A 15,441-nucleotide genomic window follows, 5' to 3' on the forward strand; every position below is an offset into this window, starting at 1 on the left:
TAGAGGGACCACCTCTTTGCTCTTCTGTTGCTGCACACATTGAAGGATTCTTCGATCACAACACTCATTCCATAGATGCGTGGTCTACTGGATGGGATGAGTTCAAGGTGAGGTTGCGCAAGCACTGCATGGGTTTGCACTGGAACGTACACAGACATTTAGATTCTGCCATTTTGCACATTGAATGCAAGCTTATGCGATTAGAGGATGCCGTTGTGGCTGGTCAGTTCTGTAATTTTCAGTTGGCAGCGACGCAGCGGGAACATGCAGCACTTTTGGAATGGTTAAGGAGTCACAACTATGCCAATCACACAACTAAAATGCACGCCAAGGTTGACAGGCTGGGCATGCTCCTTGATTGGCTGACACGTGAAGACCATCCTAGTTGCCCTATTGTAACGTTGTGCTCCGCTGCTGGCCCATTATTATACACTTAATGCGAAATTCATGTTGAACTGACATGCCACTATACCTCCCTTTATCACCCAAGGACCACAGCTGCCAAGGAAGACATTCTTTCCTTTTTCACTGCTGTGCCCCTTCCGAGTGGCATGCATGACCAAAAAGCAGAGCTAGAGAAACCCATCACGCCCTTCCAATATGGGAGGCGATAAGGGCATTGGCGACAGGCAGGTCTCCATGCCCTGATGGGTTGCCCGCAGAGCTATACAAGGCCTACACCACACAGCTGATACCCCGCCTACATACCCTGTTCGAGGAGGCTTTAGAGACTTCCTGCCTGCCTTCCTCTCTCCGAGAAGCATTCCTCATACCCGTGCCGAAACCAGGTAAAGATCCCAAGGCACTAGACTTATACAGGCCGCTTAGCCTTACTAAACACAGATTATAAAATGTTGACAAAAATCTTTCAGATTCCTGGAAATCCAAATGAATCCCTCCCCCGCCGATCTGTTTGATGGAAACCTCTGTTTGATGGAAACCTGACATGCGCTGTTTCTTCACTGCATGCTCAGATGTCCTTCTGGAAAACACTACAATTGTCGGTGGCTAGTAGAGTAGCGCTACTCAAGATGGTGTTGCTACCTCACCTCCTCTACTACTTCATTAATATACCTCTGTACATTCAAGCCTTCTTTTTTCGCTCTTTTGAAAGAGGGATTCAGGAATTTTATATGGAACACTTCTAGAAACCGGGTGGCGCTCGCCAAACTCCATCAGTCATCGTGCAGTGGTGGCCTGGCAGTGTTGAACTTTAAGCAGTATTATTTGGCATCCCAACTTCAGTGGGTGGCGCGTTGGCTGGCCAGTCTGCACTTAACCGACATTGCTACACGGCAGCTGCCCTGGAAATTAACCGATATCTGCCATTTTTGTCACCCCTTTGCCATGAAAACCCACACTTTTGCTGGTCGCATATTGTTGCTTTAGGCAAAGCCTCTACCTCACCAAGCAGTTGACTCCTTACGCACTGGTGTTAGAGCTATTGGGAACACCACACAGCTAACACACTACCACAGGCATGGAACTCTCCACCTGGACAGCTTTGGGAATGCACTTGTTGGGAGATCTCTAGAGAGATGGGGCACTCCTGCCCTATGAGTCACTAGTGGAGGAAGCTGACCTTCCCCCAGACAATTCCTCATGCATCTGTCACTGTTGGCCCTGAGACGCCGATGGAGAGACATGACCAGTGAGCCCCCCAAGCACCACATGTCACAGTACCGCCACATTCTCGGTCAGGGAAGACATTTAGTGCACTGGCTGGCCTACTCGCTACGCTCACACACGGCACCAACACTTACGTCTCTTGTGTTCGAAGGGAGACAGATCTTGAATGCCCCTGCACAGACAAAGTATGGTCCTCCTTGGTAGAGAGCCTCACCTGCATTACACTAAATATCCGGTTTAGCTTAATTCAATGATACATCCAGCATAGGGCCTACCTCACCCCAGCCAACATAAACAGGTATTTTCACTTCGCTGTTGCTGCTTGCCCCATGGTGCGTTGGTAGATGCTGACTTATTACACATGCCTTGGCATGTCCCCACCTACAGAGCTACTGGAGGGGTGTGATGAGTCACCTCACACATTGACTTTGAGAATCCTTCTGAACACATGGGACCTCATTTATGAGAAATGACGCATCGCTGCGTGAAAGCAGCGATGCGTCACTTCTCAGTGCGCACTCCTTGCAACATTCCTGATGTGTCATATTTAATGTATGACGCATCATGTCGCAAGGAGTTACAGATACGTCAGTATTTCTGATGTATCTGTAAGTGCAAAAGTGACGCATTGCTGGAGTGTGTCACAAAAGTGACGCAACTCCAGCAATGCATCCTTTCACATAGGGCACGCCCCATGTGAAAGGGCCTTCGTCAGTCTTACACCTGCTGTGAGGCAGGCGCAAGATTTTGACTCAACGGCGTCCTAAAAGTGACGCAGTGAAATCTCATAGATTTCACTGCGTCACTTCTACGACCCTTCCTTGTGTCAATACGCCCCCTTCCATATATTATACCTGGCGCAGGTATAATGTGGCGCAGGGGTTTACAAAGTAACGCATCTACCTAGATGCGTCACTTTGTAAATATGGCGCAACAAGGTGCATTTTTTTACGCCACGGGTGCGTCACAAAAAGTGACGCACCGGCGGCGTAAAAGTGACGCACAGCCTCATAAATGAGGCCCATGGAACGTATGCATACTAGGCCTCTATAGAAGAAGTAAGAAGCACAATGTCACATGCTGGTTTATCGATTTGGGCCTACTGTTGGCCAAAAGGCTGATCACTCAGCACAGACAGAGAGTTGTGCCCTGTATAGAGAGGACACTTTAGGACTTTGCAAACAAAATACATACAGCTGGTAATTGGGATGACATTATGTCCGATTTACACATTGACATTCCTGAGGCCCGAGCATTATCGGTCACGCCATTAATTGGGGAGGCAGAAGCATGGATGATTTATAAGGGACACACTCGCTCACTGCCTCCTCTCGATGTGCTTGTCCCGGATGCAGCACATCCACATGTAACACCTCGTTCTCATGGATGGACGAGTGGATATGGACCCAAACATTTATCTTCATAGCTGTCTGTACGGTGTTCCTTGTTGGTGGGGGGAGGCTGGGATGGTGGTAAGGGCTAATGCATGAGTTAATGTTTTTCTCTTCTCTTCTACCGTTTTAACTGTAATTGCCTAAATGCAATAAACAGATTCAAACAAATAAAAATGGACGTCGGTTGTCTGGTACGAAATAACACAGTTAGACAATGTCTTAAGGTAGTTATAGAAAAAAGGACCAGTAATGATAATACAGACATAATATGGACACATGGTAATGTTGGTTGGGCATTTCCTACCAGAAAAAGATGTCCCTATGCTCAAAGTTTTATCTAATAGGAAAATTAAGGTAAAATTGTATGGTGAATTTGGAATGGGGCAAAATGATCAGACCATCTCTTCTACTGCACAATAATTTCAGTACAGGCAATCGCCTACACTATATAGAGGGGGTATCCAGAGATATAAAATCTGTGCAGAGAATAATTTATAATTCACTGAGGGAAGAAAGATCTAAATGGTCCAAAGAGGATAGCTTAATCATAGCATTTATTGCATAACCAAAGATGATTACTTTCTTGCCTTATATGTTTGTGACTTCAACATGAAAGTGATCTGTTTGTTTATGCTGCAATGGTTAACTGCATGTAGGAGCTCAAATGAAAAGTCTAAAACTGAGAAAGATATCCCGAAGTAGGAGTTGTTCTTATGCATTTTGGAAAATGCTTTGAGGTTTTTAGAGAATTCCTATTCAGCTATTTCCCTTTAGCGGAGGAAAAGTTTGTTGATTAAGACTAATAGTCAGTTAGGCGAGAACACCTATTCCTAAAAGGGTGCTAAAGCTCAAAGGATGCTCTTTGGAGATTAATTGTTCTATGAAATGGGAAAATGTATGGTGGCTCTTTCGTCCCTAGACAAACCCAGTCACTACTGATGAGATTTTCTTCCTGTATGTTTTGCTTGATCCAGATTAGGATGAAACCACTATACTAGTTGGCCATTTATCAGCCCCAATATGATTAGACACATCTGTTCATGGCTACACTTGAGTTTTAGGGACATCCATTCGATATTCTTACCTCAGAGGGACAGGTGCTTTGGAAATTGTGTATAAAAAGACAAGGATGGACACTGCCCACTTTGTCGTTTTAATCACAATGTTTCCCCTGGTGTAACAAAGGACCCTGCTTATCTCTCTAAATCAAATGAATAGATAAACACAGCCCCCCCTTATTTTGAATTTTCTGAGGAAAAGGAGATGTTCATCAGGCCAGACATTGCTGTACCATCTCAGAAAGGGTTTAAAAAATATTGCTTTTGTATCAAAATGCTTTTAAGCAAAATATTCCCACTCAGGTAAAAAGGAAAAAGACCTATAACCAGTCTGAGCAATTTCAGTGCCTTTGATCGGTCTCATTATTTCAAGATGACTACATTGACTTTTCTTTCAAAAGGTTCTATTCAAGACAAGGATGTACCAAGATCCCAAGTAGGGGCAGCAAATTGATTATTTCATAGTCTAGGCTTCATAATAAAGTGGGGACAATATGTGTCCTGTATGCAGAAATCTAACCGCTAAGGATACTACAGAATTCTAAAAGAAATGTTATGGTTATCAATAATCAAATGTTGCCAATGTCACAAATGAGAAAAATAATATTTTGCTGTACTTTTCAATCACCTTACTATCTCAACTGATAAGCACAGTGGACTTCCAAGGTGCCTCAATTCAGACAGTAATGAGGCTCTACGGCGCCCCCAGATATGAAATTTGAGGGAAGGACTGTACTAGAGATTCAGGATGGAATTGTGCAACCTATATAGTTATGTTATGTTATGTTAAAATGGTCTTCTATAGCGCACGGCTACTCCAAAGGAGTGTCCCGGTGCTTTTTATTGGTGACCAGAAAAAACAGACAGCACACAAACATAACAGGTTCAATAGATCGTATCAATTCAGAAGACTAAAGGGGACCAGCACTAGAGAGAGCACCCTAGCGGGCAAAGAGCCAGGTCTTTAGGCCCTTCCTAAAAGCCAGTAAATTAGATGTACTGCGTAGAGTTAAAGGGAGAGAGTTCCAGAGTTGCGGAGCTCGCAGCCTGAAAGAGCGTCCTCCAATACGGGCCTTTTTTACTCGGGGAACCACAGCCAGGAAAAGAGACTCCGATCTCAAAGATCGTGCCGGATGGTAAAAGGCGAGCCTCCTTTGGAGATATTGGGCTCCCGAAGCGTACAGAGCCTTATGGGCCAGTGTCAAAGCCTTGAATGTTATCCGCTTCCGGATCGGCAGTCAATGGAGCGACTGCAATAGACTAGAGGCTCCGGCCCGTGCAGCCGTGTTCTGGACCACCTGCAGGCGGTGCAAGGGATACTCCGGCAGGCCAAGATATAGTATGTTGGAGTAATCTAATCTTGAACCGATTAAGGCCTGAACCGTAGTCCTCCTATGTTCCTCGGAGAGCAGAGGGAAGAACTTCCGGAGCATCCTAAGGATGCCAAAACAAGTTCCCGTGAGAGTCAGAACCTGGGATCTAAGCGTCAGCCCGTTGTCAATCTTGATTCCCAGGTTCTTAGCTAGCTGGAGGGAACATGTCGGCAGGCCACCATCCATGCCAATCAGGGTCAGATGGACAGCCGAAGAAGAGTATCTCAGATTTATCTGAGTTGCACTTGAGGCTGTTTAGCTGGAACCATTTAAAAACAGCCCCAAGGCACTCACGGATACTCTCTCCGTCAAAATCTTCTCCCTTTCGGCAAGTAAAGAGGAGCTGGGTATCATCGGCATAAGATACGATCTGGGCCCCGAAGGACTCCACCAATGTCGCCAAAGGGGTCATAAAGATGTTAAGGAGTCGGGCTCAACACGGAGCCCTGAGGGACTCCGACTCCCAATGGCGGCATCTCAGCGGAGCTAGAGGAGGCCCAGACCGTTTGTCGGCGGTCAGCCAAGAAAGATCTAAACCAGCTGAACACCGTCCCCCTCAGACCGATCTCATAAAGTCTGGCAAGGAGACCCTCATGGGGGGCGGTGTCAAAAGCCGCCGACAAGTCAAGCATGACCAGCATAGCTTTGCCTCCTGAATCCAGCGACTCTTCAATGGCCTCCGACACCTCCAGCAGCGCCGTCTCAGTGCTTAGATTGGGGCGGAAGCCAGATTGGGAGGCGTGTAACAGATCGTGAGACTCCAAGAAATTGGAGAGCACGATATGTGTTTATATTAGCTGGATGAAAGTCCAGAAGAGTCATTTTCAAATGTCCTCTATCTAGTCCTGGATTCTCTGAGAAACAAAGTCCTGAGAGAGGACTGTCCCACATTCCAATCCCAATCCTTTTTCTGTTGTCTTAGAAGTTCACTTTGTATGTTTTCTCTTCAGCTCAGTTTGAATATTATCTGGATTTTTGTATACAATAGTAACTGTGAACTCCAAAACTCATTTGACAACATTTTAAAGCTTCAATATCTCATTGTTGCAGCGGAAAGTTGCTTTTGTTTTGCCTTGCTTTGGCAATTGGCCATGCATTTTAAACTGTCCCTACTGCAGGCTGCCCTAAACTCCACCTTGAGGCAAATTCTCGCTGCCCGGCATGCAAGACCTACCACCACCCTCCCTAAATGCTCCTGATTCCCAGCTGCTCTCTGTCCTCCATTGTACTCCTTCGCATCCATTTTCAATTGAGCTTTCTCCCGACTGACATCAGAAGTGGTAATGCCTATACCTGGCCGGTTATAGTTTCATGCTATATCATTTAAAAATATGTATACAGCATACGCATGCCACAGTAAGGATTTCTGGGTGTTAACACTGTAAAACAAAGATATCCCTTTACATTTGTTCCAGACCATTTGCTACATCCTATTAGCTGGCTGTAAGTCCAGAGGAGTCATTTTCAAATTGTACTCAAACCAGTCCTGTATTGTCTGATAAACAAAGCCCTAGGTGGACTGTCCAACCTTCCAATCCCCAACCGTTTACCATTATCTTTAAAGTTCTCTTTGTATATTGCCTCTTCAGCTCAGTTTCAATATTGCCATAATAATGATGTATGGGTGTTACACAGTAAAAGAAACCTATCCATTCACATTTGTCCTAGTCCAGTTTCTACGTCTATACCTGCTGCTAGGATTTCCTCCTATTATTTGATGAGATACATTCAGGCAAATGTTTTATGAATTACTTCTACAACTTGGTTTCTATATTAATTTCAGAGTCCAAGAGCTCCTTGGAACCCATAATTTATGTTCCACTTTTAAAATGTCTTTCAAATTCCAACCAAATAAATATCTGGTGTAAATTGTGAAAATACATCATCAGGCTTTATTTGTTGTTTATAAAACCTTACATTGATCAGAGCAGCTGTATCACATTAAATTGAAATAATGCAAGAAAGGAAAATAAGATGGGGTAAATTATACCTGCACCAGGACTGTAGGGGTTAACGGTTCAGTAGGTTTTGGCTCCGATTTTAACTCCTTGAAGCTAGTGACATATACTTTGCCTGGAAATTCCATCTTATTGAGATTCTTAGTGTCTGAGGGATATTTCTCAATGAAACATAGAATGCATTTAAACATGTAGAGCCACAATTATGTCTATTATATTCCTCTTAGACTAGAATGTAAATATATCAATTTTCCCATTGGGTGGACACAATACATTTTCAGGTTTCAATGAACAGAACACATAAATCAGACATTAAACAGGATGACGAATGTATTAGGGAAGTCTACAGCATAAAACAATAAACCACTAGAAAGGACTATGAAAATGATCAGCTAATTTCTTAGGTGATCTGGTTGACAAAGCTGTTATGACTAACCCTGGGCGAAGTACTACGCTACGCTCGTGTAGTTGTGAAGTTTGTGCTACTTCGCACTACGCCAATTGCACGTAGCACAGTGTAAACAGGCGTAGCATAGCAGTCATTTTTTGCTTGCTCGCGGTCCTCAACGTCAAGGTGGCGACCGCGAGCGAGAAAAATGACATCCCGGCGAGACTTTTTCCTCGCTCGCGATCAGCAACATCAAGTTGCTGATCGCAAGCGTGGAAAATAAACCTCCCAGCGAGATTCTCAAAGCGGGGAGGTCAGGTTTCTCATTGCAAGTGGTCGCGTATGCTCGCGACCGCTCACGATGAGAAACTACCAGTCCACGTTGAGAAAGCTGCTGCTTGAGTAGAAATCTACTCGAGCGCCAGAAAAAGACCGCCTGCACTGTGCAAGATGCGGTTTGCACTGATTGCACAGTACGGACAAGCATCCGGCACTGTGCAATCAGTGCGAAAAGCATTTTGCATAGTGCACTATGCAGTTTGCGCAGCTACGTGTAGCTCGCGTAGTGTGAAGTTAACTTCACGTAGCTACGCGTAGCGCTACTACGCTTACTACACCCAAGGGTTATGACCATTAGTCCTATTAAGAAGTAGAACATAAGTTAAACCCTTAACAAAAAATGTACGGATTCGGAAAGACAAGATCTGTATTTTTTATGCAAATGTATCATAAGTGCAGAAGTTTATAAAGTTTGTAGATTGTCCTGCATTCTTAAGTGGCAGATAGGGGACGGGTACAGAGAATTTCAAGGGGTATCAGAGAAAGTAGACAGGAAATTGGAGGATGATGCTCAGTCATAAAGTTTTTATTGTTCACAAATATTTGCATTCTCTGTCCCACGATTACCTTTAAAGCTAAACTTATACCTTATTGAATCACTTCTAAATGGTGCGTAATTAAAGAAAAGTGCTTGGAATGCCCCATCTTTATAGGGCACAAAAGAAAAAATGGAAATTCACTGGTAACTGTTTTTTACTATGAAGAAAAATGCGATTTGTTTGTAAAAAGTCTCCAATTTTCTATTTGGTCCTGGAAACAAACCAGCTACAATGGGCTCTGGAGATTACTGGGTCACAAGCCACTGGCTTTTTATGTACTGAGGCCATCTCAACAGTGCTCACAGCAAACATATTTTCATGAAGACAATGTAACACATTTTGTAATAGTAAATTAATTGTATTATTTAATTGGTGTTCTTCATGGTTTACCCTATCGATTGTTAGGGCTCCAGTTGAATTTGTAGCCATTCTGAAGTCACATTTGTAACCAGCTTTCCCTCCTTAGAGCACACTTACAGTGCCTTAAGATGCAATTTTGAACAAGATGCTGTCAGAGTCTTGGGATGCACTAGTTCTGCTCTCTCTTACAGGATGCAAAACCCCTGTGCAATATATGTAAGGTGCAACTTGTAGTGCTTCACTGGGATTATACAGCAATGCATCTATAACCCCAGCTCAGTTCAGTGTTTCATGGAATGGTAACTCCACTCAGAACTTTCAATGCCCTCTTTATCCTCACAAAACCAAAATGGTATCCACAGTTTCACTAAGCGGTTAGACCTCTGGTCAAAGGTAGCACTCTCCTCCGCAGCGCCGCTCGTCAGCCGGTTTCGCACGACTCTTGAGCCTCTCACCCCTGGGCTCGAGGCTGCGCTGCTCCTTCCCGGTATTTTGCCACTTTTCCCCTCCTACCGAAATCTTATTGGCTGCGTGACTTCTATTGTTGTCTGATTGTGCATTACTGTGCATTACTGTGGTTGCATGACTTTTGTTGTCTGTTGTCTAATTGTCCATTACCGTATTGTGTAGCTTTACTGTCCCTGTACTTGCCTCTGTCACCGGATTCTCTTCTATTTCCCACCGCTGCGGCCCAGCCCCTTGTTCAGCCCCGCTCCGGCCTCCCACTCCTCCACTCCCGCCCCCTCCCGTACAAAATGGCGACTGCTACGGGGGAGCGCGCGTGATTCCTTGACCTCTGGTCAAAGGTAGCACTTCCCCAGCAGCGCCGCTCGTCAGCTGGTTTCACCCAAGTCTTGAGCCTCTCACCCCTGGACTCAAGGCTGCGCTGCTACTTCCCGGTATTTTGCCGCTTCCATCCCCCCTACCGAAATCTTATTGGCTGCGTGACCTTTATTGTTGTCTTATTGTGCATTACTGTGCATTACTGTGGTTGCATGACTGTTGTGCATTACCGTATTGTGTAGCTTTACTGTCCCTGGATTTGACTCTATACCTGTAATCTCTTCTATTTCCTGCCACTGCGGCCCCACCCCCCGTTCAGCCCCGCTCCCGCCTCCCACTCCTCCGCTCCTGCCCCCCTACCCTACTAAATGGCAACCGCTGAGCGGTCGTGCCGCTGGCGCGCCTAAGGTAAGCTTGTCTGCGCCCGTTCGCGACCCGTTCGCGACCAGCGCCAGGAACTATGGTTCTCCTGGTCAGCACCGCTACGACTCAGCCACCCTCCACACCCTCAACCCCGGAGGCCATGCTGACTGTGCTAGATCTTTGCCCATCACGACCCATGGTCCCATCAACAAGGCGCCCGCAACTGCCGAAGGGCCACCCATGGAACGACCCACGGAAACCCTGACTTGCATCCTTCTCAACGTACGCTCCCTACACCGACACGCCATAGAGATCTGGGACCTGATCGACACCCTCTCATCAGACGTCACCTTCTTCACGGAAACCTGGACCAACGCCACCTCCGCCCCCAACATCGCCCCTGCAATCCCTGAGGGCTTTAAGATCCAGAGAAAGGACGGCTTACACCGCCTGGGAGGAGGCCTCACCATCGCACACAGGACCCGCCTCCGACTCGCCACATCCAGCTCGAGCGACCCCCACTCCAACACCTCCTTTTGCAGATCCAAAGCAGCCCTAGGACCATGCTACCCGGTACCCTCATCTACAGACCCCCTGATCCCGCGGCCAGCCCGCAACCACCATCGCCGAGCTCACCGCACCCCACGCCATCACCTCCATGGACTACATTCTGCTCGAGGACTTGAACTTCCACCTCGAGAACAGCCAGGACCCCAACTCCACCACTCTCCTCAAGAACCTCCCCAACCTAGGACTGAAACTGCTCGTCAGGACTCCCACCTACAGAGCGGGTCACACCCTCGACCCAATCTTCGCGGGAGGATCTAACATCCATTTCAGCCACACCACCCAGCCTCCCTGGACGGACCACCACTTCGTCCATTTCACATTCAACACTTCCGCCGCACCCAAGACCACCCGCGCCTGCTGCGACGGAACTGGTGTAAGGTCACCGAAGAACACCTGAACTCCACCCTCCTTCAAGACTCCCCCCAACGCTACGACCGACACCAACTCCACAGCCAGGGAATTCCACTGCTGGGTCTCCTGCTGCGCCGACAAGCTGGCACCTCTCCGCCACACCGCTAGACAACACCCGCTGATCACTCCACCAATACCTAAGCACTTATAAATTCAGCACGCACTTTCTTTGCAACACTGAAATTACTCCAGTTATTAGCCGTATACTTAAGTAATGGCGTAGTCACTAACACAAGTGCAGGTACAATATTTTGTACACTATGCATGCACACCTCTAACCAGCTACAAACTCTTGATATGCTCTTCTAAATACCCAGTTAGTATCTCTGCAGTGTAGGAATCCTCCTGTCTGTCCCATGCATTTCTCCAATCACCCATCCACCACTATCTACTTATCCTTCCTATTACTCCACCAATACCTAAGCACTTATAAATTCACTATACTCTCTGTTTTTAATACTGTAATTATTCTATTTACTAGTCAGGAACTTATGGAATGGCCTAGCTACTAACACAAGTACAGCTATAATATTTTGTGCACTTTCCAAGCAGACCTCAAACTCGCTACATACTATTGATACACTCTTCTAAATACCCAGTTAGTACTCATGCAGTGTAGGAATCGTCCAGTCTGTCCCATGCACTTCTTTAATCACTTATCTACCACTATCTACTTATCCTATCACTCCACAAATTTGTAAGCACTTATAAATTAAGTGTTCACTCTGTTTGCAGCACTGTCATCATTCCAGTTATTCTTATAAAATGACCTAGGCACCAACACAAGGACACATAAAATATTCTGTGCATAAGCCCAACAAAGCTCTAAGCAGATACATACAATTGGTCCACTCCATTAAATACTGAAGTTGTACCCATGCAGAGTAGGATACCTCCTGTCAGTCTCATGCAATTCTTCAATCACCCATCCAGCACTATTTTCTTATTGTATCAGTCTTCCAATACCTAAGCACTTATGCGGCAGATTTACAAGCACCCTGCACCACCAATACATCACTTTTTGTAATATAGTGATGGCGCCAGGCACTCCTTCATATCTACAAGGATAGGGAAAGCCACGCTGCGTGGTTTTTCCTCTCCTTGTACATATGACCCCCTCATACACAGAACTTTGCGTTGAAGGGGCATTCCATAGGTGTTGCTGTGGGTGATCCCACGCAACAACCATAGAACAAGACACAGCTCCAGATTTATGAGAAATCGTAAATCTGGAGATGTGTGTTAATGCTGCGCCATCCTAGAGTTGGTGTAGCAAGGCGCAGCGAGAAGAATTGTTTTCATTTCTCCTCATTTTTTCCTCTTCCAATGCATGCTGTATTCCACAGCATACATTGAAAGAGGAAAATGCCTTTACTGATTGTTTTTATGCAGGAAGGAGTCCCTTCCTACACATACATAATCTCCGCATGACACAGACATCATTGCGCCATGGTGCAAGGGTGCATGTGTCACCGCATGGCTGCAGTTTGTGCAGCAGTGCAGAGGGAAGCAGAGTTGCAACATATTCATGTACATATGTCATATCCCTGTGCTTCGGAAGTGCCACAGTGCAGTGCAGCTAAAGAGCTTGCAGTGTTAAGCTGCAGTACTTCCTCATAAATCTTCACCTAGAAATTCACCATACACTACTAATGCATTCTTTCAGTCAATCATGCTGTATACATATATTCAACCAAACTTTCACACATTACCTTGCAATTATAGTTCTTTCTTGAACCAGATAAGGTAGTTCTGATAAGAACTTTTTTTTTCTTTTGTATTTTGTTTTATTTTTTTAAACAATATTGTGATTTTTTTTGGTGTTTTTTCAAAAAATTATCAAAAAAAGAACGAACAAAACAGGAAACTTTTGGAATTACTTATCATTCCAAAAACAAACAAAAAAAATTAACAACGATGGTCGAGTTGCGCAGCACAAACTGCATCCACCGACTGCTCACATAAGCAAATGTTTCTCACACTTCACGCAGTGTTGCTCGAGAAAGGCGAATTCTGGCCTAATGTCCATTGCAGGTGTTCCTGAGGATGCTCCAGACGTACTTGCCATAGCAGGTGAGGGGTTCAAAGCAGCTCGCCTCATTTCCTCCCGAGCAAGATTGACAGGATGTGTGGTCCAGAGATGCTTGTACATAGAAGCAGTGCCACAAGAGTATTTTTTTTCACTGCCTCTTGACAGGACTCGGTCACAAATTTTGCACGTCACCTTTCTCGCTTTTACTTTCTTCTCTCCAGGTGGAAAAGTGAAGAATTTCCACACAACAGATTCCGGCCTCTGTGGGCGTGGTGCCTCCTGCAAGAATTCTTCTTCAGAAGATACTTCCTCCTGCTGCTGCTGCTGCTGTCCAGATGCCATTTTGTTTGATATTTTTTGAAAAACACCAAAAAAACAAGCAAAAAGCGTTCTTGTAGGAAAAGAGATGTCTCTCTAAAGATGCTCCAACAAGAATGAATAAAATGGGTGGGGTCCTTCAATAGTTACAGTGGGAAATGTTATGAACCACTGAAATCTTTTTTTTTTGGGGTCACATTGGATCCGCGCACTCTGCGCCCACAAAGCACGCACCCGATGCAACTTTGTGAAAATATATTTAAAAATAATATACGGTCCTCGGTAGCTTGTTTCCGGTCTAGGGAAGGCATGGCTTGGCAGTTCGGGCTGGACTGTTCCCATGAGGCGCAGGGTCAGACTTATTTGCATATGGCCATGTCTGAACTGGGGTGGCAGAGTGGGCTAAAGAACGGTGATGGATTAAACCCAGATCAGTTGACTGGAGGTGAGTGCTTGTATTGTCAACGCTCCGTCCATCATTTCCTTTGGTTTTTCATAGTTAGAAATGTAGCATTTAAAAAACCTTGGAAATTCACTGAAAAAACCACAGGTTTCAGGGATGTTATAATTAGTTGGACATTTCACTCCTACAAAACCAGATACATTTGTCTGTTATAGTTTGTTGAGCTAACTATAACTCGAGGCCCGGCAATGCACTGCTGAGGATGTCACTTATTACATAAAGCTGCACGACAAGCTAAATGTGTCTCTTTTAAGAAAAGAAATAGAATTCCAACGCCTGCATCCCAAGCATTTCTTTGGCCAGGCTTCCCTAGCGACAAGCAGTGGTGGCTCCTCTGCAATGGCGTGAGGAGTTCGCCCCACTGCCTGACTCAGAACCAGCAAATGAAAAAATAAAACAATTTCCTTGTTTTAGTTTTCTTTTTCCAGCTCTGAAACAGCTTGCACATGGAGGGGTGGAGCTTGGGGAGGAAGAGTGCGAAGTGCACTCTCTAAGTGCACATATGTGTTTGGCCGGCCCTCTTCAGTCGACATAAACATACATGTGCCGGGCTGGACAAACCACCACAGACTCCCTGGTCTTAGCAGAGCGTCTTTCCAGCCTGCTCAACCAATCCCTGTGGGGGAGCGAACCTTGACCCCACCAGGTAGGTTGCTCCCCCTCCGCACAGCACGGTGTGTCCCTGCCCCAGCTGCCGCTGCTGAGGAAGTTCGAGGCCCTCCACCACCCGTAGGCTACCACCTGCGCCTGATCCCTGGTGGCCAGTCGTAGGCCGTAGGTTTGTTCATCTTCCGCTTTATTGTTTTATTGTATTACCTGTATTTCATTGTTGTGTCTGTGACTACTGTTGTTCTGTCTTCCCCCGCTACCCGGATCTTGGGCCGTGCCCGTTTTCCTCCCTCTGTTCCCCTCGCTGTCCCCGTGTCTCTCAGCACGGTTTTCCCTTCAGTTCCCCTCACTGCCCACGTGCCTCTCTGCCAGTTTTTGCCTTCTGCAATACAGCTGCCCCTGTATTCTTATGCCCTTTTTGCCTTCCTTGCCACTAGTTTTTTCCCTGTATTTCTGTGCCCTTTTTTGCCCTCTGTGCCACTCGTTTTTGCCCTGTATTTCTGTGCCCTCTTGACTTCTGTGACACTCGTTTTCCCTTATTTTTTTGTGCCCTTTTGCCTTCTGTTCCCTTCATCGTCCCTCACCGCCCCCGCCCCTGCGTCCCCTGCTTCCCCTCCTCCATGCTGCCCCCATCTCCCGCCTCCCAGCTGCTCCTCTATCCCACCTCCCCATATATGCCAGCCGCAGTGCAGCCGCGCGCAGTTGGCGTGCCTCTGGCGCACCAAAGGCACGCCTAAGGCAAGCCCATCTGTGCCCGTCCACGCCTGGACCGCGGCCCGGGCCGGAACCCCTGGCCCCCGCACCCGCCACAACGTCCGCAGCCACTACAACGCCAGCACTCTGAATGCTCTCAA

General features: G+C 46.2%; 1 protein-coding gene across 1 annotated transcript in view; it reads right to left on the reverse strand.

Annotated features, from left to right (window-relative positions):
• The window catches only part of LOC147708872 (uncharacterized), a 303,609-nt gene that overhangs the window by 41,053 nt on the left and 247,115 nt on the right, over positions 1-15,441 (reverse strand). The window contains exon 6 of the mRNA XM_086925792.1: positions 7,445-7,573. Coding sequence (XP_086781918.1) covers positions 7,445-7,573 — 129 coding nt within the window. The remainder of the gene's footprint in view (positions 1-7,444; positions 7,574-15,441) is intronic.

Source organism: Lissotriton vulgaris, chromosome 6 (genome assembly GCF_964263255.1).
Source record: "Lissotriton vulgaris chromosome 6, aLisVul1.2, whole genome shotgun sequence".
Classification (NCBI taxonomy): Eukaryota; Metazoa; Chordata; class Amphibia; order Caudata; family Salamandridae; genus Lissotriton; species Lissotriton vulgaris.